The sequence below is a fragment of the Asterias rubens genome, chromosome 9 (genome assembly GCF_902459465.1).
Source record: "Asterias rubens chromosome 9, eAstRub1.3, whole genome shotgun sequence".
Classification (NCBI taxonomy): Eukaryota; Metazoa; Echinodermata; class Asteroidea; order Forcipulatida; family Asteriidae; genus Asterias; species Asterias rubens.
Window position 1 is genome coordinate 17,325,498 of NC_047070.1, and position 24,623 is coordinate 17,350,120.

The 24,623-nt window shown below is 37.9% G+C and overlaps 1 protein-coding gene across 2 annotated transcripts; it reads right to left on the bottom strand.

Moving 5' to 3' along the window:
• Positions 1-2,857: 2,857 nt before the first annotated feature.
• LOC117294598 (exocyst complex component 6B-like) lies at positions 2,858-21,197 on the bottom strand. 2 transcript variants are annotated; one of them, XM_033777082.1, is made up of 18 exons: positions 20,850-21,197; positions 14,938-15,103; positions 14,200-14,338; positions 13,565-13,610; positions 13,149-13,353; positions 12,666-12,791; positions 12,020-12,172; positions 11,695-11,741; positions 11,130-11,250; positions 10,390-10,461; positions 9,956-10,053; positions 8,318-8,423; positions 7,507-7,728; positions 6,518-6,597; positions 5,886-6,120; positions 5,466-5,607; positions 3,944-4,130; positions 2,858-3,506 (listed from the first exon to the last, which is right to left on the bottom strand). In XM_033777082.1, exons 1-18 carry the CDS (start codon positions 20,975-20,977, stop codon positions 3,371-3,373), a joined length of 2,409 nt encoding a protein of 802 aa, XP_033632973.1. In that variant the 5' UTR covers positions 20,978-21,197; the 3' UTR covers positions 2,858-3,370. The 2 variants fall into 2 exon arrangements, with proteins under 2 accessions (XP_033632973.1, XP_033632975.1); XM_033777084.1 differs by lacking the exon at positions 20,850-21,197 and adding an exon at positions 18,230-20,797.
• Between the last annotated feature and the right edge of the window lie 3,426 nt (positions 21,198-24,623).

Sequence of the window (24,623 nt, forward strand, 5' to 3'; positions counted from 1 at the left end):
CTACCTTGCCAGTACATGTTTATTGATACACAACTTGCCATATATAAGACATGCAACAAAACAAACTATATTCGTTTTGAAGAGAAAACATCTTGCAAATGAAGGTTACTTCTTTTTACATTGGTTTTGTTTTGATTTGAAAGTTGAAGGGGAAATATGTTATTTATGTTCTCCCCGGCCCCCCCCCCCCAACTTAAAAAACATAAAGTATTGGTTGAACAAGTAATGATAACCACCCATTAAGATGAATGGCTGGCATCTGTTTAATGTCAGTTGTTTACAAGTTTTTCACACAATTTTATTAACTGTACTTACAGAGAAATTGTGTTAACTGGTCACATTTTTTTTTATTGTTATCGTTGTTATAGGGTTTTGTTTTTTCAGTAAGTGGACAACAGAATTGGTCAAGGATCAGATATCACTTCCCAAACTTTTGTACTCCAGTGCCCAAGAGTTCAGGCTTTTTCAGGCCAAATGAACTTATATAACGTGTTTTATTAGCAAAGCGAGAAGCAAGGCTTTGAACAAAAATATGCATGATTTTGTTTTGTCGAATGAGTTTTTATTTTAAGATGCCTGTATTTATCTAGCAAGGTAATTTTACCTTTGATTCACGGACCCTGACAAGAATACTGTATTTTTGTAACTGCCTTGCATTTACATGTACTTACATTCAATATAACTTTGGTTTTGTAAATTAATAAAAATGTTTGTGTTACTCAATTACATGTTCTGTTGCTGTTCCTTTTTTGTTAGGGTTTTATGGCTAGACATCAAACTCGCACTAATGCTAAAAATAGAAGCTTGGTACCCGGAACTCGGATGACACGTCAAGATCCACCAACACACACGCGCGTATAATGTCCAAGTTTTATGTGTACTCCCATGTATTACAAATGTAATTCTGTGGTCTGGCACGCTGATGCGGTGATTGAGCGAGAGCTACAATGTAAGTGGTAGAATGATTGTCTAATGCGTGGCTATTTTGGGCAAAAGTGACACCATTAGGGTAGAGAGCTATTGATGGTGATAAAGAATTAAGAATACACGCAATAATCACAGTGCCACGACTGTGGTCTTTTACATGATGCGTTAGGTGTTTTTCTGTTCTTTTTTTGGTGTTGATTATATCATTCATTTTGTGTTGGGGGGGGGGGGGTTCAAAGTACTCAAAGCACAAATGGTATACATAATGATTCGTCACCTAAAATGAACCCCTGTAAAATGCGCTTCCACTTATACAAATGTTTCTGCTACAGAAAGGAAAACATTTTACCATTAAGCAGCGCTATAAAATGGGACCCAGAACATGGAAACATTGATTGATTTTCAGAGAACTGTCTGCAGAATCAAGGAGAGTTGGCAACTCTGAATTAATAGTGCTTTATTTCTACTCCTATTGCATCTCTAATCAAAACCAGCATTATACATGCATACATCACAGCATGCATATCTGTACATGCCATATGGTCACAGTCAAAATAATATTCATAAAACTAGTTTCTTATAATACAAATTGTACATAAAAATACACAAGGAGTTAAGTAGATTATGTAGCATACAACAAACGTGGGATTCTTTGCAAGAAGACGTTCAATTGTCGGAGGTCTGGGTTTATACGAGTAAAGTTTTCCTAACCAATTTAGGCGCAATACAAGCAGACAACATTCATCATTATTATACCATGGTAATAGATTGTGAATTTTTATTGATGTGCTACTAAGACGCAAGTACGTGGCTCGAGAAAACAAATGATGTACCATCTGGGGTACATAAACTTGATCATGCCCACCAAGAGTAATTTTTTACAATATTTTAAATAGCTCTGGGGTGTCATGGCAATAGTTAAATAAAGAAATATAATTTCTTTCACTGAGCCAAAAGGGTACAGGTTTTTTTAGTTTAACAGTACATCCACTGTCGGAACTTCCTAACACTTCCAGACAGACATTTCATTGGAGCGAAGCTTTCCAGCTCATCCTAAGCAGCTAGGTACAACTCAAAGCGATTCACACCTCAATGAAGTTGACCCAAAGTTTGACAGTTACAAAAACGGAGAGTAGACCTTCCTCTCACTTGATACTCTTTGTTTCTTCAAGTGAAGTAAGCTTTTGCAGGTTAATGGCAAAAGCAACTTCTTCCAAGGAAAAAGGAAACATAGATACCGAAATTTCCCTGACACAGTAAGTGAGCAACCTTGAAATTGGGCAACCCTTCGCATTATTTACTTTTACTTTTGCCTTTGCACAGAGCATAAACCCGATATTTATCCGTCATTGTTCCTGCTTTTGTATCTGCTTTGGAATACAGCTTTCATGTAGCCACGCGCTAATCCTCATGTATCTATTGCCTGGAAATGTAGATGGAGAAAATTTTATAGACGGCATTGGTGGCTTAGAAACTAGGCAATCACAACATCGTAAGACCATTCTCAGGTTGGTAAAAATCCACAATGAGCAAATTACTTGCAGTCCCGTCACCATAGCCAAAGCTTTCTGCTCTTATTTTCACTTAACTGCATGAGGTTCTTTAAAGCCATTGGACACTTTCGGTAAACAGTATTGTCCAAAGGCCCACACTTCTTGTATCACAACTGATATAAAAAATAACAAACCTGTGAAAATTTAGGCTCAATCGGTCATCAGAGTCGGGAGAAAATAATGGGGAAAACTCGCCCTTGTTTCTGCACGTTTCGCCGTGTCATGATATGTGTTTAAAATAAATCCGTAATTCTCGACAATGAGAATTGATAATTGTTTTAATGTTTTTTTGAAAAGTAAAGCATTTCATGGAATAATATTTCAAGAGAAGTCTTTCACCATTACCTTCTGTAAACCCTGTAAGTTATTTGTAAATCTGTGATTTTTTTTTTTTTTTTGAGTGCCGAAAGTGTATAATGGCTTTAACTCCCCCTCCCCCTAATCTTGACGTCACACGGCGCTACAGTCTGGCCATGGTCTGCTACTTTGGGAGTCAATATTACACATAAGCGCATGGTGGATGGCCAACTGCGCACACATTGTTTGAAATTTGCGCTGCACAGTGACAGACAGGGAAACTGAAATGGCGCAAGCAAGATATAAAGTGTGATGACATCAGATCAGATTCAGTAGCAGGTATCTATCCCTCAATGCCAATGATGACATTCTCATCACACCCTTTTTTTTTCTCCGTCTCGGATAACAACCAAACCTATCTCAGTATGTGAGACTTCAACCATCCACTTTCTGTTGTTCGTTTTGTTTTCCCCCCAAGACGACACACACCCTTCAAAAGGGGCGACTCAATAAGACACTCTCTACTGGCAAGATTTGCAATCTCCTCGTTTATTTATGTTCAGATACACAGAGGGAGTGGCTTAAAGCCATCTTTATCCTCTGATTGGCCCGTTGTTGACCAATGCCCTCAGCTGTTTCAACACCAAGTCCATCAGTTTCTTACGGTCCCGATCAGTCTTCTTGAAATTGGCGAAGAGGTTGCTCTTTTTCTTCTCTGAATCTCTCATCCTGAAAATACAAGAGAACAAAGTGCTTAACAATGATATATTATTCCAGAGTGTGGGTTCGAATCCCGATCGTAACAATTGTGTCCTTGAGCACGTTACTTAACTATAACTGCTTCTCTTCACCCAGGGGTATAAATGAGTACCTGCGAGGGTAGAGGTTGATATTTTGTATGAAAAAAACTTCAAAACGCCACGACAGCTCAGGGCCGGCTGTATACTCCCCAGAGAGCTGAAGATCCCTACAGCTCTGAGTAACCCGAACTAACTCAATAATATTAATAATAAAAAGGTATTCATAAAGCGCATTATGCTTGGCCTCAAAGCACTTTTACATGAAAAAGAGTACAGTAAGGTTAAAATAAAAAGAACACATAACACAGAGAATACAATCATTTTAAAACCACTTAAAAAAAATAGGGTTATTAAAACAAAACTTACTTTTCCAGGATTGTGATAGCTGTGTGTGGATTGACCCGACTGTACTTGCTAGTCGGCTGGTTGTAATCGGCCAGGTATGTTGACCAATCCCACACCATGAAGAGGTCAAGTAACTGCCTCAACTGCACAAAGGTCATCTGAAGAGCGCCCTCGCGGAAGCCAGGTACCGGTTCTGAATTTGCAAATACTTCAGACAGATGAAGGAAAGAGATGTCAGTCTGTGAAAATGGTGAATTGCATATATGTACATGTACATGTACACACTCGTATAAGTATTTATAATGTGCCTAATCTATCTAGTGCATGTAGTACATGTACATTGTACATACATTGTACATGTATTTAATACTACATGTAAATTGATGAAATACATAACAAGCCACAGAGAAAATATACCAAAGGAAAATATAAAACACATAGATATCAAACATTAAGTGAACAAATCATTAGGCCTACACATTAAGGTACATGCATTAAATCAATAATTATAAACAAATGAGTCTAAGCACTTTTTTTTCTTGAAACAAAGTTCGTTATGAAACTGATCAATATCTTTCAACTATGTTACAAGCTTTACGTCCCATCTGAAGCAATAAAGTTTCAGTGTTTTTTTAGGACAAAAACGTCAAGACCAGGACTCGAACCCACCCTCTGCTGATCAGAAACACCAAAGCTTTGAATCTGGTGCACTTGACCAGCCAGCCTCCACATGCCGTGTATATTTTTATATAACACAGTGATTAAGCTATGATTATAATTACCAAAGAAGTTGTTTAGACACTGACTTTGTTCGGTATCACTAAACTACAAATCTTGACTATTTGGTTGTCCAGTTACCAGCATATGATAGCATTTTATAAATATTTTGATTAAACCTTTTATCAAAGACCAAACATACAATATACACAACAAATCTCAGTGCATACCATGTAGGATTAGAAGTCATGAAAAGTATACAATCTCAAAACACATGACATCAAAAGTAAAGGATGGCCCATAACAAAAGTCTGCCAACTAAAACCTCAAAATGGGAACATCATAAGCCTTTAAAAGTACATAGTTCAGATAAAACCATTAAAAAAATTGAAACATATAAAAAGAGGACAACAAATAGATTCTACTTCAAGAGAAATACCAGTGTTCTACAAAGATGAAACGGCAAAGAGACACAAAATATATGTATTTCAATCAATCAACAAATGTATGAACAACAACAAATTAAATGGGCATTGTCTCTTTATTGTGTGTTAAGAATAGCAAGAATTCTTAAAAGGAAGGGGCAGTGTAGTTTTGTACAAGAGGAAGACAGACTGTTAAAGTTTAAGAAAATGTGTGTGTGGGGGGGGGGGGGGATTGGTTCCCCGTAGTCCAATATAGGGCATGGTATATAGAGCTTAATTTATATTGTATTCAAAACTTTGCACGCCAAGGTATCAATGTACATTTTGTTTGTGGTAACACTATACATATCTCCTAATACTGGGTAGATTTTGTTCTTTTGAGAAATTTTCTTGCAACTTACATTCACACTGTATGATGTCGAAGCTGAACTGTTGAATGGCTCCCATGGTCATCAGTCGAATGTTACTGTCCAATAGAAACTCCATCAAAGCTTCAGAGAGATGTTTACATGCTGACAGACACGCTGTCTGCGCTACCTTACCCTGAGGATCACGAGAGAAATAGTAACATCCTCAGCAAATAGAATCCTTGCTCCTGATTGGCCAGCAGCCATGGGATTATATTTGAATATTGGAATATTTGTATTTGTATTTATTGGCAAAGCCAATAGCACACAAACCGTTAGTATAACAGGAATAGGAAATATAAAATTATGAACTGAATCTTTAAGATAACAGTATAACAGTGTATTTACGCACTAAGCATGTGGGTTCTAAATATGGACTAAGGTCCTAGTGGTAGATGAAGCATCAAGCCTTACCGGTAAATGCACAAATGCCTTGAAGCTTCCTTCCAGAAACCTAATAATATCCATAATGTAGCCGCTAGCATGACCCTTGGGTTCATCCAGCGTCCAGTCATAAGACGCTAGCTCCAGGAACTGATCCACCTTGGCGTTGAGTCTCTTATAAATCTCTAGCTCAGCTTCGCTGCGAGCATCTCGGAAGATATTGGTGCTCTGCAGACCAGCTGCATGGATGTTGTCGCCTGTGGTTCTGTGGACCAAATCATTCGTCTTTTATTATGATTTCTATTATTGTTCATCAGATTCTTTCAGTCATTCAGTTATTTTGATATTGTTGAAAAACCAAGTCCGAAGACTAAAAACATTCAGTTTACAAAGAGTGACATCAAAAACAGGTGGTGTCAATAAAAATGAATTTGAGATAAACATTAGGCACTAACAATTAAACATTCCAGAAAAAGCGGTAGACAAGACTTAAAAATGGATGAGCTAACACATTTAGTGGGAGCTGCATTTAAAAGGTTAACCGTACAGGGAATGGGTGACTGTTTATATCTTGCAGTTCTGGTTTTTGTAATACATAGTTGCTGAGCATTTGTTAAGTTATAACCTAGCATCCATTACACTCGCATCTAAGTTCTACTCACCCTGTTATATTAGAGATGAAGCTCTCTAGATGGGTGCACGCATGCTCCAAGTGTATAGTGTTGACGGTTACTTGAACAAGCTGATTGGAAATAATCAATACAATCACTGTCAGGCAAGGGCACCAAGGCATTTTCTCCTTGGTAAAGGGCACCATATAAGGAAATTGTGAAGTTCTACTAGAGCATTTCAAGGGCACCAAGGCCAGGGAAGTTGCATTGGAAATAAAGTGTTTATTTTGGCGTTGGTCTACACCAGTATTTTAACTCTACATACGAAGTGTGGACCTGAGAACAAAAGAGGTCCACATAGTGTAGGGACTTGAAAAACATAGGATTACAAATCTAAAGCCAAAGTCAAGCTTATACAAATCACAGATTGAAAAGTTGGTATTGTATAAATGCAACAACTAGACAAACAGACAACATACAATAATAATAACAACAGTAATAATAAAATTTATTTTAAACTTATAAAAATCACAGATTGAAAAAATTGGTATTGTATAAATGCAACAACTAGACAAGCAGACAAAGTACATTAATAATAGTAACAATTTAATGTTCACGCAATAATAACTATAGGTAGATCTGTTACAGAAGGATGCCATTTTGGGAACATCAAAGATCCTGAAAAAGACCCTTGATGAGATCTAAGGCTACAGGACATAGCCAAACTCCAGGAGTTTTCAGCACAAAGTCAATGAAGTAAATGTCACTTCTTAAAAGATAAAGTAGCATGACCATAACAATAACTATAATATTAAAGACATTTGTAATGCGCCTAATGCAAAAGCCTCTAAACGCATAAAGCGAACAATGAAATTAGTAAAAGATACAATACAAATAGAAAGCCCACAACACAGCTCACACCAGTCTTTGGGTTCAATTGTGTTCACATAGGCCTTTGTTAATATTTCAACTTGTTCAATAAGAACACTGGTTTCTTAACTTAAAATTTTACTGATTCAAAAAGTGGCAAAGCCGCTTACCTCCACCAGACCAAGGCTCTGTTTCCTGATGAGTGCCGTCAGGCAGCCACTCAAAGTTCTCGTCAGGAGGATGTTGGTGGACTTTCGGATCATGTCATCTCTCTCCGTCTGGGTAAGGTGCAGGTCTTGAGAGAACTTGTGACAGGCGTAGATGAACTCCTTGATCTGCTTGTAGACCTTGGGAACAAACTCTGAGAAGGGGAGTCTTTTTGGGTAGGGTTGCTGTGGACGAGAATAAAAATACCAAAAATAATAGTAATAGTGACGCTCAAGACGCTTTAACAGTATTTTCCTGCAAGGTGTGGGACAAAGTTTGAGTTATGAGACGCATTTGTAGAGCGCTCTTACACAGGGTATTGCAGCGCTTTACAAGAAACAGTACAATAAGCACAAAAGTAAAAGTACTGATAATGGGAAGACAGAAAACGAAAAAGTAGTATTGTGATTATAATGGGTCCTATAATTGTCCATATAGGACTCTTTTTTCTTTTTTTTTTACATCCTGTTTGTACCAAAAGTAAATGTCAAAGTGGGGTCATCTTTTTGAATAAATTGTGTCCCAAGTGTTAATAATCTACAAAGCAACACAAACATTACATCGTTCTGACTCGTGGTTCAGGAGATACAACATTTTACAAAAAAATTAGAGCAGCACAGCACTACAAACATGACAAAAGGCAAAATGAAGGGTGATGCCAGTTCAACCAACAAAATGAAAAGAATCCGTTTATATACATGTCATAGTTATTTTTATCAATTAAAAATAAACTTAATCTTTGAGCGGAAGAAATCTTTTGTAACTGCTGTTTACCTTTTCGATGTCTTCATTAAGGAAGGGTATTGTTCTTGTGATCTCGTTGTAATCATGTGATGTCTCAACAATAATTGCTGTGTAGTTGTCATTTTCAAAGATCTCACTACAAGAAGATAGTACCAAAGGAAATGATCAATGACGAGAAGATCCTAGTTCAGGCATCTTGGGAAGCGATTTGATTTAAGCCTCAATAAAGAAGGATCTTAAAGGAAATGGTTTGAATATGAGCTGAGCTGAAGATTCAAGAATCTTCTATATTCAAGGAAGAGTGGACCTGACATGCGTTCTCCAAGGTGTGTTATAAAAAATATCAAAATAATAATAACAAAACAATATAATAACATAAAAGGTGCTTAAAGGTGCTGAAACAAAGAGAAACACTTTTTAAGACAAGTTTTGAAGTCTTTCTGATAATACATGAGACTGATTTATGTAGCACTTTAGTGCTGTGGTGTAGCACTTTAGGGTGCTGCGGTGCCCTCAGCAGCCACTGCCAGAAACACCAGAGCACCCCCTTCTTTTAGCGTTACTGGGTTCTTTTATGTGCATTACACAACACACAGGACCAATAGCTTTATGTCACGCTCGAAGGACGTAGCACTAATGACAACCAGAATATGGGCCCAATGCACTAAACCACTTGGCCACATTAAGACAAAATGTAGATTAAGCGTTACTGAATAAGTTTATAAAGTTAGGTCATGTAGGTTAGAATGTATTATGTATTGCTTGGTTAGAAACGGTTGTTACATGTAAAAGCTTCAAGAATGTAGGCATTGAATCAATTCTGCCTGGAAGCAAGACATTTTCTGAAGTTTTGATCTTGGTTAGGTTTTAAAATGGAAATGATTAGAATTGGGATGTTTTGTCCCTATCATTGCGACATGCCATACTTCAAATGATTAAGGTTCCAGGAATCTAATAAAAGCTCCACAATACTTTTTTTTAATCTTCAAGCAAACTTGAATCCTCGATTGTGATTGGTCAATTGATGGTAATAACAGTGTGATATTAGCCTATAGTGCATGGCCCATACCACACCTTGCAAATTCTAACTTCGCATATTGTCCTACTTTATGCTGCACATCAAGTTTACTTGAAGATAAATGCGCTATCACACACACGTGCATGTGGAATCAGACGAGTACAGGATCTTTAGCATTTCTTTGTCTGTGCAAACATTTACATCGTGCAATGAGGTTCTGTCTAACAATCAGGGAAGTGTCTCAAATAACATTCAACACTATAGGGAATAAGTTTCCATAATCAGGGAGGTTTTTTAAATTAATCGCCAGAACATGAAAAAATTGGTTCATTCTCTGAGAACTTTCTGCAGAATTAGTGAGAGTTGGCAGCTGTGCCATATCCAACTAATAATGGCCAGGACACAGAAGTGCACATCTTCCAACGTGCATGTGTGCTGTTTCACATGTGTGTGATCAGTTAGTAAAACAAATGTGTAAACAGTGTTAAACCACTTCCAGTGCAGTATTCTCCAAACATCATCTACTTCTAACCCTACATTACTATTCTTCTACCCTGCGTTAATCTAACTTCTACCACCTCCACCAGTGACTAAAGTGTTGACCCGTCATCGCACTACCCTACCATTTGGGATCGGATGATGTAATATACCTGAACACTTGCACCCATGTGTTCATCAGGATCTCATTGTACTGATCTTTTAGGTCTAGGAGAAGCTCAACGATGGGCGCCGTGTTGAAACCATAACTCTGCAAAGAAATAACAATCCATTTTATTAGCACTGGACACTATTGGTAATTACTCAAAATAAATATTAGTACAAAAAATAACTTAAAAACGAACAATGGAGAGCTGTTGATAGTATAAAACATTGGGAAAAACAGCTCCCTCTGATAGTTTTGGAAAACAAATCAATTTCTCACTCAAATTTCTTTCATTCTCTTGCAACTTCAATTAAGAGTTAAGTCCAAATTTCCACTGATTTGTTTTTTATTATTAGCTACTAAGATTGATACACAGTTTAAGATCCATCTTTACTCTTTGGTCTTTGTGTTATCTGCCCAGGACTATCAGTTTATACTTACACTTAATGTGTGGGTGAAGAGAACAATTTGGTCTTTAATTTGGAGGAGGAGTGTGGCATCGGTACAGTAGGCCTGCAAGTAACAGCACCAAAAAAACAAAGTTCACAAAGACCAGCCGTCAATTTCACCAAACTCTTCCTAACTTAGGATTAATCTTAGGACTTAGGATGGGTTCAGTTCCATATCCAAATACGTAGGAGGCATTGAACCCATTCTATCTTAGGACGGGTTACTTGTCCTAACTGGAGTTAGGATTAATCCTAGCGCTTTGTGAAATGCTAGGATGTTCCCTTGATGTTTAAAGCAAAATGAGTTTTCAACACAGAGCTGTAAACATAAACATCTTGCAATCAGGGACTTTTGTACACCCAGCAGGGTGGATATGTGCGCATTACAAGTCTTATTATTATTATTATTACAATAATCACAGGGGATGTTTAAAATTACATTCAACATGATACCATGTAATAGGGACAAAGTTTCCATAATCAGGGAGATTTATAAATTTGTTCATCAGACCATGGAGAGATTGCTTCATTTACAGGGAACTTTCTGCCAAATCTGGCAGAGTCATTACAAGAAGGTTAAATTCAGCATGGGAATGGGAAAGCATGTCTTTGGGGTAAATCCAGCAACAAAAATGTAACAGTATAAAATTGCTCATGACCTTATATTTGTAGGAATAACACAATTTGTGTGCCTGAAATGGGTAAGTTAAAAATTAACAGAATTTCACTCACAGAGTTGTTTCGTAATGTGGCTGCTATTTTGGAGAGGGCTGTGTTCCATAAGTCATCTAGGTATTGCCTCGTCACAAGTCCCTCCGTTGTATTCAATATGTGATCCTCAACCACAAAGAAACTGCAGGGCAGGAGTCAGTGAACACAAACTCAGAAAGTTTAGCTTATACTGTCACCCTGGTCAAGTGGTTAGACTGCTTGGCTTCAATTTTTTCACTTCAATTCACATTTATTTCCACTGAAACAATTTCCACCAATTACAGAACTACATGGTAATGCATTTGTATCCAAGACAGAATAAGAATAAACTAGGGGAAAAGCATGTGGAGTCACTCTAAGCACTTAAACATGAAACATACATTAATAAAACAGAAATTAACTTGTAAATAAACTTGTCAATTAAGCCCCCGGGCTACAAATGCTTCGCTTTCATAAACCAGAAAAATTAACAGTTACATGTAGTATAATACACACAAAGATTCTGGGGAAATATTGGTCTGGCATGCAAACATTTTCTGACTTTAAGAAAAAGCACTAAAAATAAAATTCCTTTTTAAAAACTTACCCTAAAATCTGGTAAAAGTACTTCTTGTAGTGCTCTAGTTTTTCATACTGCAATAAAACACAAGTTTACAGTGATTAAGTTCGCTTTTCTTGGAGTCATTGGCTTCACAACCAGAAAAATATAAAATAAATTGAAATGTGAGTGTGATTTGAACAGTTGTTTTTTAATCCATTGCTTTGGCTTTGGATTTGGCTTAAGGCTCCTTTTTCTGGTCTGAATCCCTGAATGCATAGCACACGTACAGTCAAAAACAACTGAGGAGCCTGACTAGCCTGAGCCAAAACCAAAGCCATGGATTCAAAAAAGGGTCATAGAATCCTCTTACCATATGTCCATGAGGCTGGATAGCTAGTTTAGACTGTTTTCCTCGTTGTTTGCGGTAGTAACCCTCGAATGTTTCCCTCATACCTAACACGGAGTAGATATGAAGACATCGATAGACTGGAGAGAAATCCACCTTGTCCAGGGGGCTGATCTCCTAAGAGACAAACAAGGAAGAAGTATACATGGAATAAAAGGGAAGGTACATGTATGTGTTTGGTAATCAACCTTTAAAATGATGGCAATACAAATCTTTGGTAAGAAGCCTACAACAGATTTTGGAAGCATATAAAAAGCATTTTGAGAAACATTTCACTTCGAGATAATAAAGTAACGAAGTAACAAAGTAATGAGGTAATGTGGAGTAATAATAATAATATTAGTACAAAGTTCTTATAAAGCTCACATATCCTAGACACTAGATCAAGGCACTGACAAATAGAGAATTAACAATAAACAGATTAATGGGCTCCGAACGTTTTTAACGTTTTTTTAAATGTTGTGATTTGAGTCAGATTGGCGGATTTCTGGAGGTGGGGGCCACTTTAACCAAAGGCACCCTGACCAACCACCTTCTTCCAGATGGTAGGAGTAAGTGTTGTTGTGTTAATGCTTCTCAGATTGTAAATTCATATTGGATATTATTTTACCTCATCTTCTTCGATCTCATCACTGAAGGGATTTGTGTTGTCTGCCTCTACCAGCGACGACTCCTTCTTGGGTGCAACTATTCCCTTTCCGAAGATGTTATCCTCCATGTTATTCCGTTTCTGAACCTGCAGAATTAAGATCCTAACTGTTATTTACATATTTTACCAAGTTCTAAAAACACATACCAAAAGACAGCCTACAACAAAAAATATATATCAACAGCTTCCTGTTTTACGCCAATTGCATTCTCTGTTCCCTTGGGAGTGTACAGATTTGGAATGCCATGGCGCTCCAAAGGCTTTTTCAAACAAAAAACAAACCTATAGTCATAGTAAAGCATCTAGCTCAAGACACAAGTGTCATGACCAATATCTAAATCCACACACTGATGACTTAACCACCAGAACTTGAGTTTGATGCTCTAAACAACTCTGCCATGACACCCTACCACAGAAGAGACAAATCTGTTGACTACTACTAACCTGTTTCATAGCTTCTTCCCCTATCCAGTCAGAGTGCTTTCGTATACTCTCCAGGAAGTCCTTTAGATCACTCATGGAGGCCTCCATGATGCTGTCTCTTAACTTGGGAATGTTCTTGGCCATATTCTCACAGAACCGATAGCGTGTGACTCTCGGCAACTGGGTGTGTTCAAGCTGCTCTAATGTCTTTAGGGCAGTGTAATATCTGAAGGAGTTGATGGGAGAACGTAATTGGTCTATTGATATTGAATTTACAACAATGTAAAAAATACTTCTTCATCGCTAATCCTACGAAATTACCTATATTTGAAATACACCAAGTGAGGATACTGGTCTTAATTAAAAGCAAAATTCAATCACAAAATCATACACTCATAACTTGTGACAAAAAGGCCTAAACATTTCTATTAATGTACCTTTTTGCTTCCATCTGTTCATTCAACTTGCAGTACATCTGAAGAACTGAAAGAACAGAACAAAAATATACATCACAAAGATTAATGACAGGCAGAAGCTCCGTCCATTAGGGAATGTATAGTTGTCTTTTATAGGCAGAGAGTAGCATGAGGAGGTAGGAACTTCCAAGCTCGATAAATACAACCATACTCATGAAAGCACTCTTTGCAATGCATTAGTGGAGAAGTCCAAGATGAGTAAATCTGATACAGGCAAAGTCGATGGACACAAGTAAGTGGATGGAAATGTATCACCTCCTAGAGAGACAAAGACATTAAAAACCCTTTTCACACTGTGTCTCTTATCTTTGTGGAAAACATCCCCGAGGAGGCCTCAAGGTTACCGCGGTGCACTTTCACGCTGTCTTCACCAGGTCCCTATCTCATGAGATTCCAGTTGCACGTTTCCAGAACACCCCAGGGTTTTACCGCTTTACCCCTTCTCCGGAACAGGGGTGGCTACTCCTTGTGGTATGCCCATTTGCCAGGGTACAGCAGGGGTAAAGCAATCCAAGTGTGAAAGGGCCAGCCGTTAATCCCCAGGGTTGCCCCTGGGGAATAGAGTAGTGTGAAAGGGGCTATAAGTTTAATCTTACCAGGTAGACAGAGTTGAAGATGCTCTACAGTAGCCACTATGTTTCGATGCATCTTTCTGGTTTTCTCCAGCTCCTCTGCCTGTTGTATTACAGGCAGCCCTGATCGCTGCAGGGCTCTGTTTGTGTTGAGAATCTCCTCCTATAAATTCCAAAATAATCAAGAAACCAACAAAATTATACCATGAATCAAGCTGACTTTAGGCAATATCTGATCTCAACTTGTTGCTTTGCAAAGTGTCCAATTTAATGATTCGTGATCATGCTAATTAATGTTATTACAAAACTATTAAATGTTTGGTCCTGAAACTTGCTGAAAATGTAAACAGCAATGCTATAGTTGTCAATAATTTCTCAATGTGTCAACAATTTGTCAATAATTTGTGTTGGGGGGGTGGTGAATTGCAAAATGTTGTTAATAAAAACAGTGCAACAAAACATGCTAAAATCAATGGAAATAATGGGAGAATGGCTGGTACATTCATGTCTGTGCCACCTATCAACTGATATACATGGCCGAGCACACCAGACTCAAGCTCCTATGTTTCTGATCAGCAGAGTGTGGGTTTAAGCCCCAATCTTGAAACCGTGTCCTTTAGCAAGACACTATTGCTTTATCCTTCGAATGGGATGTAAAGCTACAGGTCCCGTATACTGTGTAATGCACATAATAGAGCCCAGTACACCTACAATGTAGCATCTCAAAAAATTAACCCTCGTCCAGATTATACTTCTACGTACCTTGAGCTTCTCTGCGATTGCGCGGACCTTAAGGAGCTGACCAATACTATCCACGAACCCTTGGTAGTGGAAGTTGCACATCCTCTCGATGTCTCGGTCATGCTCCTGGATCCGAGTCTTAAGATGCTCCATGAAGCGCTCATGATCTTTGCCATCTTGAATCGCTCTGTAAACATAAAGGGGACAGAATGCAAGGTTTTTTGTTAGTGTCTTCCAAAGCCTGGTGGCGTGTTGTAGCCGGGCGGTTAAGAGCCCAGACTCAAGCTTTGGTGCGTCTGATCAGTATTCATGTTTTTAATGCAGTTTGGTTTTGAGTCCTGGTTGTGGCATACGACCCTTGTGCAAGATACAACTACTTTACCATCACTGCTTTGTCTTTCGAATGGGACATGAAGCCAAAGGTACTGTGTGCTACGATTGGTTGTGAACGCCAAAAAACCGAGACCTATTTATATTTTATGGAGATTGCACCTTTGATTTTTGACTACTTTTGATATATGACATGTTCGTATGAAGAAAGGAGGGCACATACAATTTTTAAAAATCAGCTGTTTCTTTTACAACTTTTGAATTTATGTGGAAATCATGACACAAAATGTCATATATTTACCATAATATGAGCAGTACAGTATCTTGCCTGACAGAATGCCCTGCAATGTGCAATGTCACTCCGTTTGTAAAAATACAGATTTGTACTGAATTTTACTGGATACATTCAAAAGAAATGATTAGTTCTGTCTGAGTCAACTCTGTTTGTTACTCTCTCAAACTCTTAATGGCCGCTTTCCTGGTGACCATACAAAAGCTCTACTAATTCATTCAAGACCACTACATGTAATGTAATAAGGGGATCAATGCATCTCACTGTAACTGCACATTAAGTGTAGCCTGATTAAAACAGTTTTGTATCAATGCACATTACACATTGCACAATCACAATGTATGCCTGAATATACCTTTTTTTTAAACAAATATAAATAAATGTGTGCTGCTGTCTAGACCTAATGTACATGTATGCTCTTTGAAGGGTGTGGGGCACATACACATAAGTACAGTATGTACAAAGTATGTATTGTACTGCCATTATTGCTCTCTTTTCTTTTGCTACGATGCTAGGGGGGAGGAGAAAATATGAAAAATAATAACCCTTACTTTGGATTAATGTACACCCCGAGTAGTATTGAGCACAAAATTTGTTTAAATACAGTACATCCTGACACCTGACAAATACACATTTTACATCAGTACAACTTATCCTACTGTTAAATATAGGTGTCCATCACAGATTCACAGGAAATGTACATGTTGGATGCATTTATACAGTTATGAATGTGTACCAGGAAGGAAGTGTATTTAAAATAAATGCAGGAAACATACATAATTATTGTGTTAGTTTCACAACGTATTGGACCAACAACTTTACAGATCTAAGTTAAAAAATTTCAGGAACACATTGCCTTGGATTGTAGGAGTTGGTCTATAAAAAGCGTTTGTAACCGTTTTTTTTATAAAATGCATTGGTTAGAAAGATGTTTTAAAAGTAGAATATAATGACCAACACAAATTTGCCTAAAAGACCAACTCGACCGATCCAAGGCAACGTGTTCCTTTAAGAAACAATTTTGTGATAAAAACAAAAGATACATGTCTCCATTACGTAACATCAAAGAGTGTGTACTACATTACATGTAAGTTTACATAAAATATGTGGTGAACATACTTTTAAAAAACTACAGCACCATACACCCTTACATGGAAAGTTCTACTCTATCCTCAAATTCCAACCTACATAATACACAACATTCTGTACATCAGGTAATTATGTGCACAATGTGGGACATACAGCATGTACCTGTACACACACACATTGTATGTAATTGTATGTACACTGTAAGTGTGCAGTGGATACACAGTCTGACAGTGGTTACACACTGGTATTCTGAATCCCCTTCACGTCAATGCATTGTGCATAATAGACCGATCCATTAAGCTCCGCCCCATTGCATATTGACCAATCACAACGCGACAAAGGTCCGACATGCATGCGCGTATGCTTGGCGCGCTCCAGATTGTGCAAAAAGGCATTGGAGAGGCTCACGTATTCTTACTCACACGTGCAACGTGGGCGGAGCTTAATGGATCAGTCTATTACATGTACATACATGTAGGCCTATAGATGTACAACATCTAGGGCTACATTACATTACATTACATTGCCGACACCCCTAAGACAGAGATGCCAAGTTCAAAGGCCAGCTATGCGTGAGATTTTTCAAAGCCTACAATCTGAAGATTGTGCAAACTTTGTTTTTTGTACACCCATGCGCAATATGGCAATGCATTGTCGTTATTTTTTATTTTTTTCTCCGGTCTGGCCCCAATGCGTGAGAAAATGGTTGCGGCGCATGAGAGTGTGAGACAGACCCCTAATGCGTGAGTCTCATGCCTAATGCGTGAGACTTGGTAGGTCTGCTAAGATCTGACACCATGTATTTTCTAATCCTATAACATGTACCCTAAAACCTTACCCATAACACTATTCAATGAAGATCATGAGGGGTTATGATTGGAATGTCAGGACATAAGGGTGTTGGGAAGAATGGAGCTGTCACTAAGGCCATGGAGGAAGCCAGCATGGTAGATTTGTACAGTGTTGTCTGGGAGTACTTTGTACTATATTTTTTCCTCCATGTTTTGACAATGGCACATTGCTTGCAATTACACATTATAAAGAGTTAACTTACTTAAATTCCTGGGCATTTCCTGTTAGGCAAAATATATGTACCACGAGGCCAGTTAAGAAATGTTTAATTTTGTATGCTTTATATGTAGTCATACCACATAAAATCAAGAATTTTAAAATAACAGCTAAACAAGTTATGAGATGTGTTACCTATCTTTGATTATGAACAGGTGACGGTGCAGTCTTCAATATAAATTATCATAAGATTGTGTATTGACTGTACTGTGGGAAAGGACATTCTGACTTGCCCACCAATGTTCATTCATGGTTTATTAAACAATTCCTACAGTCAATGGAAAAAATACCCCTACTCTCTCAGGCCTGCAACAACAGCTTTCAGTGAATTTCAAGGTCAAGTCATGATGAGATTAATACAAACAAAAGAAAACATTCACAAGGTCAACTTGAGCTCTAGATCCACATTCAACCCTTTCCCCTCACCCGTCCTTCTCCTGCAGTGTCCCTCGATTAGCCACAGTCCCTCACGCCTCAGCCACCCCCCTTCCCACCCCCAACATCAACAACACACAGGACCCTAATAACACAAACCTGAATATCTGACAGACAGAAGTGGAATCGGATTCCTCGATGATACACACCAACCGGTTGTGCTCGTCTTTGGTGTCCAGCAAAGGGGTGTAAGGAAATTTGTCCTCCTCAGTCATAATGATAGAATCGCTCCTCAAGAGGAGTTCACCCAAGATCAATGCTTGCCATGCAGTTGACTATGCAGTTGAGTGTGCAGAGAAGAGGAAATAACTGTTATCTCCTTGAACTGGTGTAGTGTCTACATATGATGTGTGCCTCATGCATTAATCACATGAACAGTAATCCTTATATGTTGTACATTCATACTCAATACCACCTCCTACTCTGACATGGCTCAACAACCACCAACTGTAGGGATAGGCTACTCAATGGGGGTCAAGTGCACAGTTACATGTAGATTACATTACACAGTGCTGAGTAAACACAGCAAACTAGTGTGTATTCACTGTAAACATGTATCATATCAGGTTGCCCTAATGCTGCATTTTATTACGATGACACTTGTATCTGTTTCCATCAGATAGCTTTTTCAGATGCAGTAGATTCAATGCAAGTTGCAGGCAGACATGAATCTACAAGTAGCACTACATGTACACAGACATTAGCATTATGTATACTATACACAATGTGCCAGTAGTTGTTTCCTGGTTTCACCAACATAAGAGCTTGTTGTGTATCACCTTGCCCTATGTTATCACAAACCAATTCTGCAACAGGATACAACAGAAAAGGGCCTGGAACGCCCACGCTCTAGTGTGTATCAGTAGAATCGCATGAAGGAGTTCGACACCAGAAGATACAGACACATGATAATCCTTACAGCATCTGTGATTAAAAGTCACTATTCATCACTTAGAAGTTAACCACCGATCAGCTCCATCAGTCATCAAGTGTAGCGTTCTCATATTTCTACGATATGGTTAGTTACGAAATGTTTAGCAATCAATTTAGTCCTTGGATCAGGAAATACATGTAACACTACAGGTTCATGCACAACAATGTACATCCTCCCACCATTACATGTCCGTAGCACATCACGGTTACAGCATTGCATCCTCTGCCCATGTGGATGTATGGTGTGCAAAATGCACACGATGGATCCAATCAAAGTAGTAACGGCAGTGACATGGCTGGGATCCCTACATTCGGAACCGGTACTCTGACTCTCGGGTGTAATCCTTTCCTGATGATTATAACCACAGCTACTGTGCACCAGCTTTGATTATCTCGTCAAGCCATCTCTTCTTCACACACATCTCACCAATACTTTCACTGTACACTGTGTCTCCATTGAGAGATCCCAGTGATAACTAAGCAAGCACTGTGCATCAGTTGTGTTTAGTGATGAGCAAACGTTGTCATTAGCATCAAAGGGGCAGCAAGTAACAGTCATTTATCAATGCGATAATGAGCCAGCCATGTGTAATGGGACTCCTTCAATGAAGTGACCTTGACCTACTGTTTATGACTTCACTTTTGGATTAATGATGGGTTGTGGCACTCAGCCAGTAATCATCGAAAAGCACTAGTTAGTGGCAGCCGTTGATGACTGTACATGGTACTACCAGGTTCTACACACAACAAGTACAATGTACAAACACACTCCCACTACCCCTGTATTTCATTTAAAGCATTTATCTACTGTGTATACTAACTTATTACTACTTAGTATACTGTACATCATGCATACTACTTTTTAGTTATTACACAAACAACATAATCTACAGTACAATTGACTTCACAGACCAGTTATAAAATATTGAATTTATAAGAAAAAAATGATTGATGGCAACCAATTTGACCTGATTTTAGTATTTGATACCGTATATATAAACTGATGAATTGATAAATTAAATTAGAATATATTAATAACTAATTTAATTATTTCATCTTCTTTTCAAATCTACAACACATAATTTGTTTTCCTTTGAGGTCAACTTCAATTGTTTACCTGGATTGAAGCTGTCAGACAAACAATTTGTGTACAAAACAATGGTAAATAAATGAAGGTTTACCACATTCATATTTTTTATGTTGAACAAATTTGTTTGTGTTTTCAGAATATGATTGCACCAATTGCAAATTGCAAGTTGCAATCGTACATTTGACCACACCGTGCAGTTTTTATGACATTTCAGTTCACAAAAGCAACATGTCATATTTATAACTAAGAGATTGAGAAGTCTTCTAAATTCTTTCTAACTAAATGTTATACTTTTTTGGTTGTCTTGCCTTGTCCCGAGACATTTGCACAATTTCACTGGGTAAAAAACATACATTTTTATTTATCGTTGCTTTTCTTCATTCATCATCATGTGATGTGGCTTTTTCGTTTTAATTAAATTAATTCAATCAATGAATAAGCCATGGACCAACATTCAACTCATATAAACATGTCTAACATGGTCTAACAAACATCAACATCGCACGAAATTTACATGTTGTACGACGAGTGCATTTTATACACAGTAGTACAGCGCGAGTGCATTATTCATGCCATTATGCATGCATTGCAAACTGTGTATGTGTCTGTGACCTTATTTTGACCTCGGTTCAGCTGAACACTGATTCTTATCATTTTAAAATGCTCTATTTGAACCACAAAGACAGTTCATAATACCTTAAAGTAGGAGCAACTGGTTCCTCGGATGTCTCTATTTCCTGTACAAGGTTTTCAGCCTGAGATTCGGCGGCGTTTTCCTTCAACGATCCAGTAAAAGACACAACTTTTTTCCAGTGATCCACCATGATGGCAATAATAACGTTGCGCCCTCTAGTGACGCTAGAAAAGTTGAAAAGTGGGTGTGGTAAGATTTCCGTTTCAAGCAAACTATCATGCAGGGATAAGTTAATTCACATCACATGAACATGACCAAAATGCATAGCATAATAACATGACTCATCAAAAGGACCCCCAGTTTGTGGTTAAAAATACATTCAGTTATCTGAATGGGAGAGGGGAGGGGAGGAGTTTGTGTTTAATTGTTCATACTCGCCCCCCCCCCCCCCCCCCCCAACAAATAAAATATTATTAATTATTACTGGTTACAGGCTAGTCTTGGTGCAAGACGTTTCTCGTTTCCTTTTCACGCACACCGCGGCCAATTCACCAACAGCGCCCGCACCGACTCACCTGACTTAGTCCACTCACACCGCGCCCCGGGGCGGTGAGTGGACTATAAGTTAGGTGAGTCGGTGCGCGCCTAGGTGAATTGGCCGCGGTGTGCGTGAAAAGGAAACGAGAAACGTCTTGCACCAAGACTAGTTACAGGCCTGCTGAGGAATTATAACGATTTCCAATCACAATGTTTTGTTTGCCATAACGCTCACATGCGCGCAAGCACATCACACGGGAGTTCTTTTTCCAACCTCTATCAGACCTCTTTATCAACCTCTTTAGGGGAAAAATAAAAATAAATTAATATTGATGTGTTTTTTAAAAGCAATCGCACACCGGTGACATTTTTGTCCAAAGGCCCACACTTCCTGTATCACAACTTATAAGCTGTGCGCCCCATCATGTTCCATTATATACACCGCCCTCACTTAATATTGAAACAAAAAGGCCACAGTGAGCATTTACACACGGTTGGTCGTCATGGCGCCTGAATGAAGCGTTATTTTTTATCAACTTCACCCCGAAATAAACAACCCGGAGGCAAATGAAACATGTGTGATATAGTTGTCGTTCATGACCATTGTATAAAAACGGTATTTTCAGTTTCATAATATACTTATTCCCGTTTTCGAGATCAATTTAATACCACACTGCGGGGGATGAAAACAATGAAAACACTTTGCATATGCAATAATGTCCGCCGGACGGTTTTGTATATGCAACCGTGTCCGCCCGGATACTGCTGCATAATGCAATTGTGTCCGCCCGGACACATTTTCATATGCAGTTGTGTCCGCCCCGTGCAAAACCGTCATTACAGTAAATTAAACGCCCTTGGTCGACGGAACACGTTCGCCATTTGTTTACAAGCTAATTGCATGCATGAATGACATGGGAAATGTTCGGCCGTTGGGTATTCGCTGCAATCATAAAATACGTGAATATTTATGTTGCATATGCGTATAGGTTCAGTGCATGCACGCTCGCTTACGTGCGCACATACATGCATGTACAGTTAAGTACATGTCCACCGGACGGTTTTTGCTTACCCCCGGACACGATTGCATATGCAAAAGTGTCCGGAGCGGATAGTAGGTGCGAAAAAGTATTTCCACACTTGAAAGATGGAATGTTCTATTCGACGAGGCGGAGCCGAGATGAATGGTGGAACATTCCATCTTTCAACGAATGAAAATATTTGCACTATTGCAAACATCCTAGTAGGTCTTTCAAAACTTTCGAAACAAACAAAGACATACATACACAATTAATGTACATTGTACTTCAAGGCAACGGGCATGAATCGGGGAAGGGGGAGGGATAGTCACTAACCCTATTTCAAACTCATTATTACTCAGAAATATGTGTTAGACTTGTCTTTCGTTGAGAACGCTTTTATTTTTTAGAGGAAGGCCCAAGGCCCACTCTATTCTGAAGAAAATTAGTAAAACTATGTATTAGGCCTCAAACAAGATAATCTTGTATCCAAGCTAAACTAATTAATGTACACAGGCTTACATCAATTGAGGTTTAAATAAAAGTAGTTTTCTGCAGAAACAATGGAAATAATATGGTGGTATTTTTTTTTAAAGGAAAACCATTCTAATTACCTCATGAGTGTTATCTTGCTTCTTCATCTTATCCTCAGCAACTTGGTGGTAGAACTGTTTTAAAACTTTTTATTTTATTTACAATATTGTCTCATGAAACAAATTCAGAACCTGAAAAGTAAAGATAAAACATTAGATTCTGAAAAGATATTGCTGGTATATCATGTGTATGAGAAAAAAGTTAGGTCTCATTGTGTGGAAAGGAAAGCATGTAAAACTTTAGAATATGCGATAAATGTTTCTTCATTTTCTAGGAATTAAAATTGTGATTCATCTTGATTTGTTATCTTTTTTGTTACCGCCCTCCTCCATTTCCCCTCACAGCCGGCTCTTCCTCACCATTGCCAGAAAAAAAATTGTTCTAAAATAGAATTCTAAAGGTTGTAAATTGGTCAGTTCTGCAAATATAGAAGACTTGTGTTTTTCTTTTGTGATTGGAGAGGGCATATTGAATGAGTAATAACATCCTGCTAATAAATGAACGTAATCGTATTCATTAAGCTTAATCATTAATACACTATCTAAAAATTTTACATGGCTTTCACAGACATTGGAGTTTTTGCTTCAGTATTAGCTTATGTTATAGACCTATATCAAGGAAGACATGGAATTGAATTTTGAAAAAATAGCAATTAGGCCTACTTTAAATTAAATAAACTTAATCATCTAATTGGAAAAAAATCTCATTTTATTTAATGTATTCATATCTTTTTTTATGATTTCAATTGTGAATAACAGTTAAGTGTAGGCCTACTTCAAGGAAAAGGCATGTCACTTTGAATAAAAAAAGTCATTCTACGCCTACTTGTAATTCATATTACCTGGAACCCCAGGGACTTGTCTTCTACTTCAAAGTGAAATTAATTAGAAGAAATGTTTTTTGGTGTTAGACTTATCATTTATAACATCTACTTTAGGCCCTAATTTGTTGTCCTTTTTTTTTGCCATTATGTTACATTTAAATGTAGGCCTACTTCAATAGGAAAGGCATGGCATTTTACCTCAAAATCATTACATTAGAAGACCATTTTTATAGTGTTAAGCTCACCATCTATTCTTATATAAGGCCTTCATTTGTTTCTTCATTTAGTATTTTTAATTAACATTTAAATGTTGACATGCTTCAATGGCATGAAGTGGGGGGGGGGATAGCCATTAAGCCTAATTAGACTCATTTCCTTAAAAACAGACTAATAGCTAATTACCATAAATAGCCCTGCACAAATGAAGTAAGTGTAATCTAGAATCAACTAAAAGTTGTTTCTTGTTTTTACAGGTAGGCCATAGGCCTTTAATCTGAGGAAAATTAATAATACTATGTATTAGGCCTCAAACAAGATAATATTGTATCTAGGCTAAACTAATGTACATGGTTGTACAGGCCTACATCAATTGAGTCTTGAAAAAAAGTAGTTTGCTGCAAAAACAATGGAGTTATGGAGAATTTTTTTAAGGAAAACTATCTCATTACCTCACAAGTGTAATCTTGGTTCTTCATCTTCTCAGCAACTTGGTGGCAGAACTGTTTTATATTATTGTTGTAATTTCCAATATTGTTTTAATTTGGTTTCAAAATTCAACAATGTCAATCTAACTTTGATTTGAAAACCTCTTCAATTTAAATAATAGACAAACTTGACAAATCAAAGAAGTTTATAGACACCCT

Bases quoted from the DNA above. Each gene is read 5' to 3' on its own strand.
- LOC117294598 (XM_033777082.1), bottom strand. From the start codon at position 20,977: ATGGTGGATCACTGGAAAAAAGTTGTGTCTTTTACTGGATCGTTGAAG. The intron at 6,598-7,506 runs GTAAGCGGCTTT...ATTTCCAATCAG, and splicing joins AGAGCCTTGGTCTGGTGGAG to CTTGTTCAAGTAACCGTCAA. The intron at 6,121-6,517 runs GTGAGTAGAACT...TTTGGTCCACAG, and splicing joins TTCATCTCTAATATAACAGG to AACCACAGGCGACAACATCC.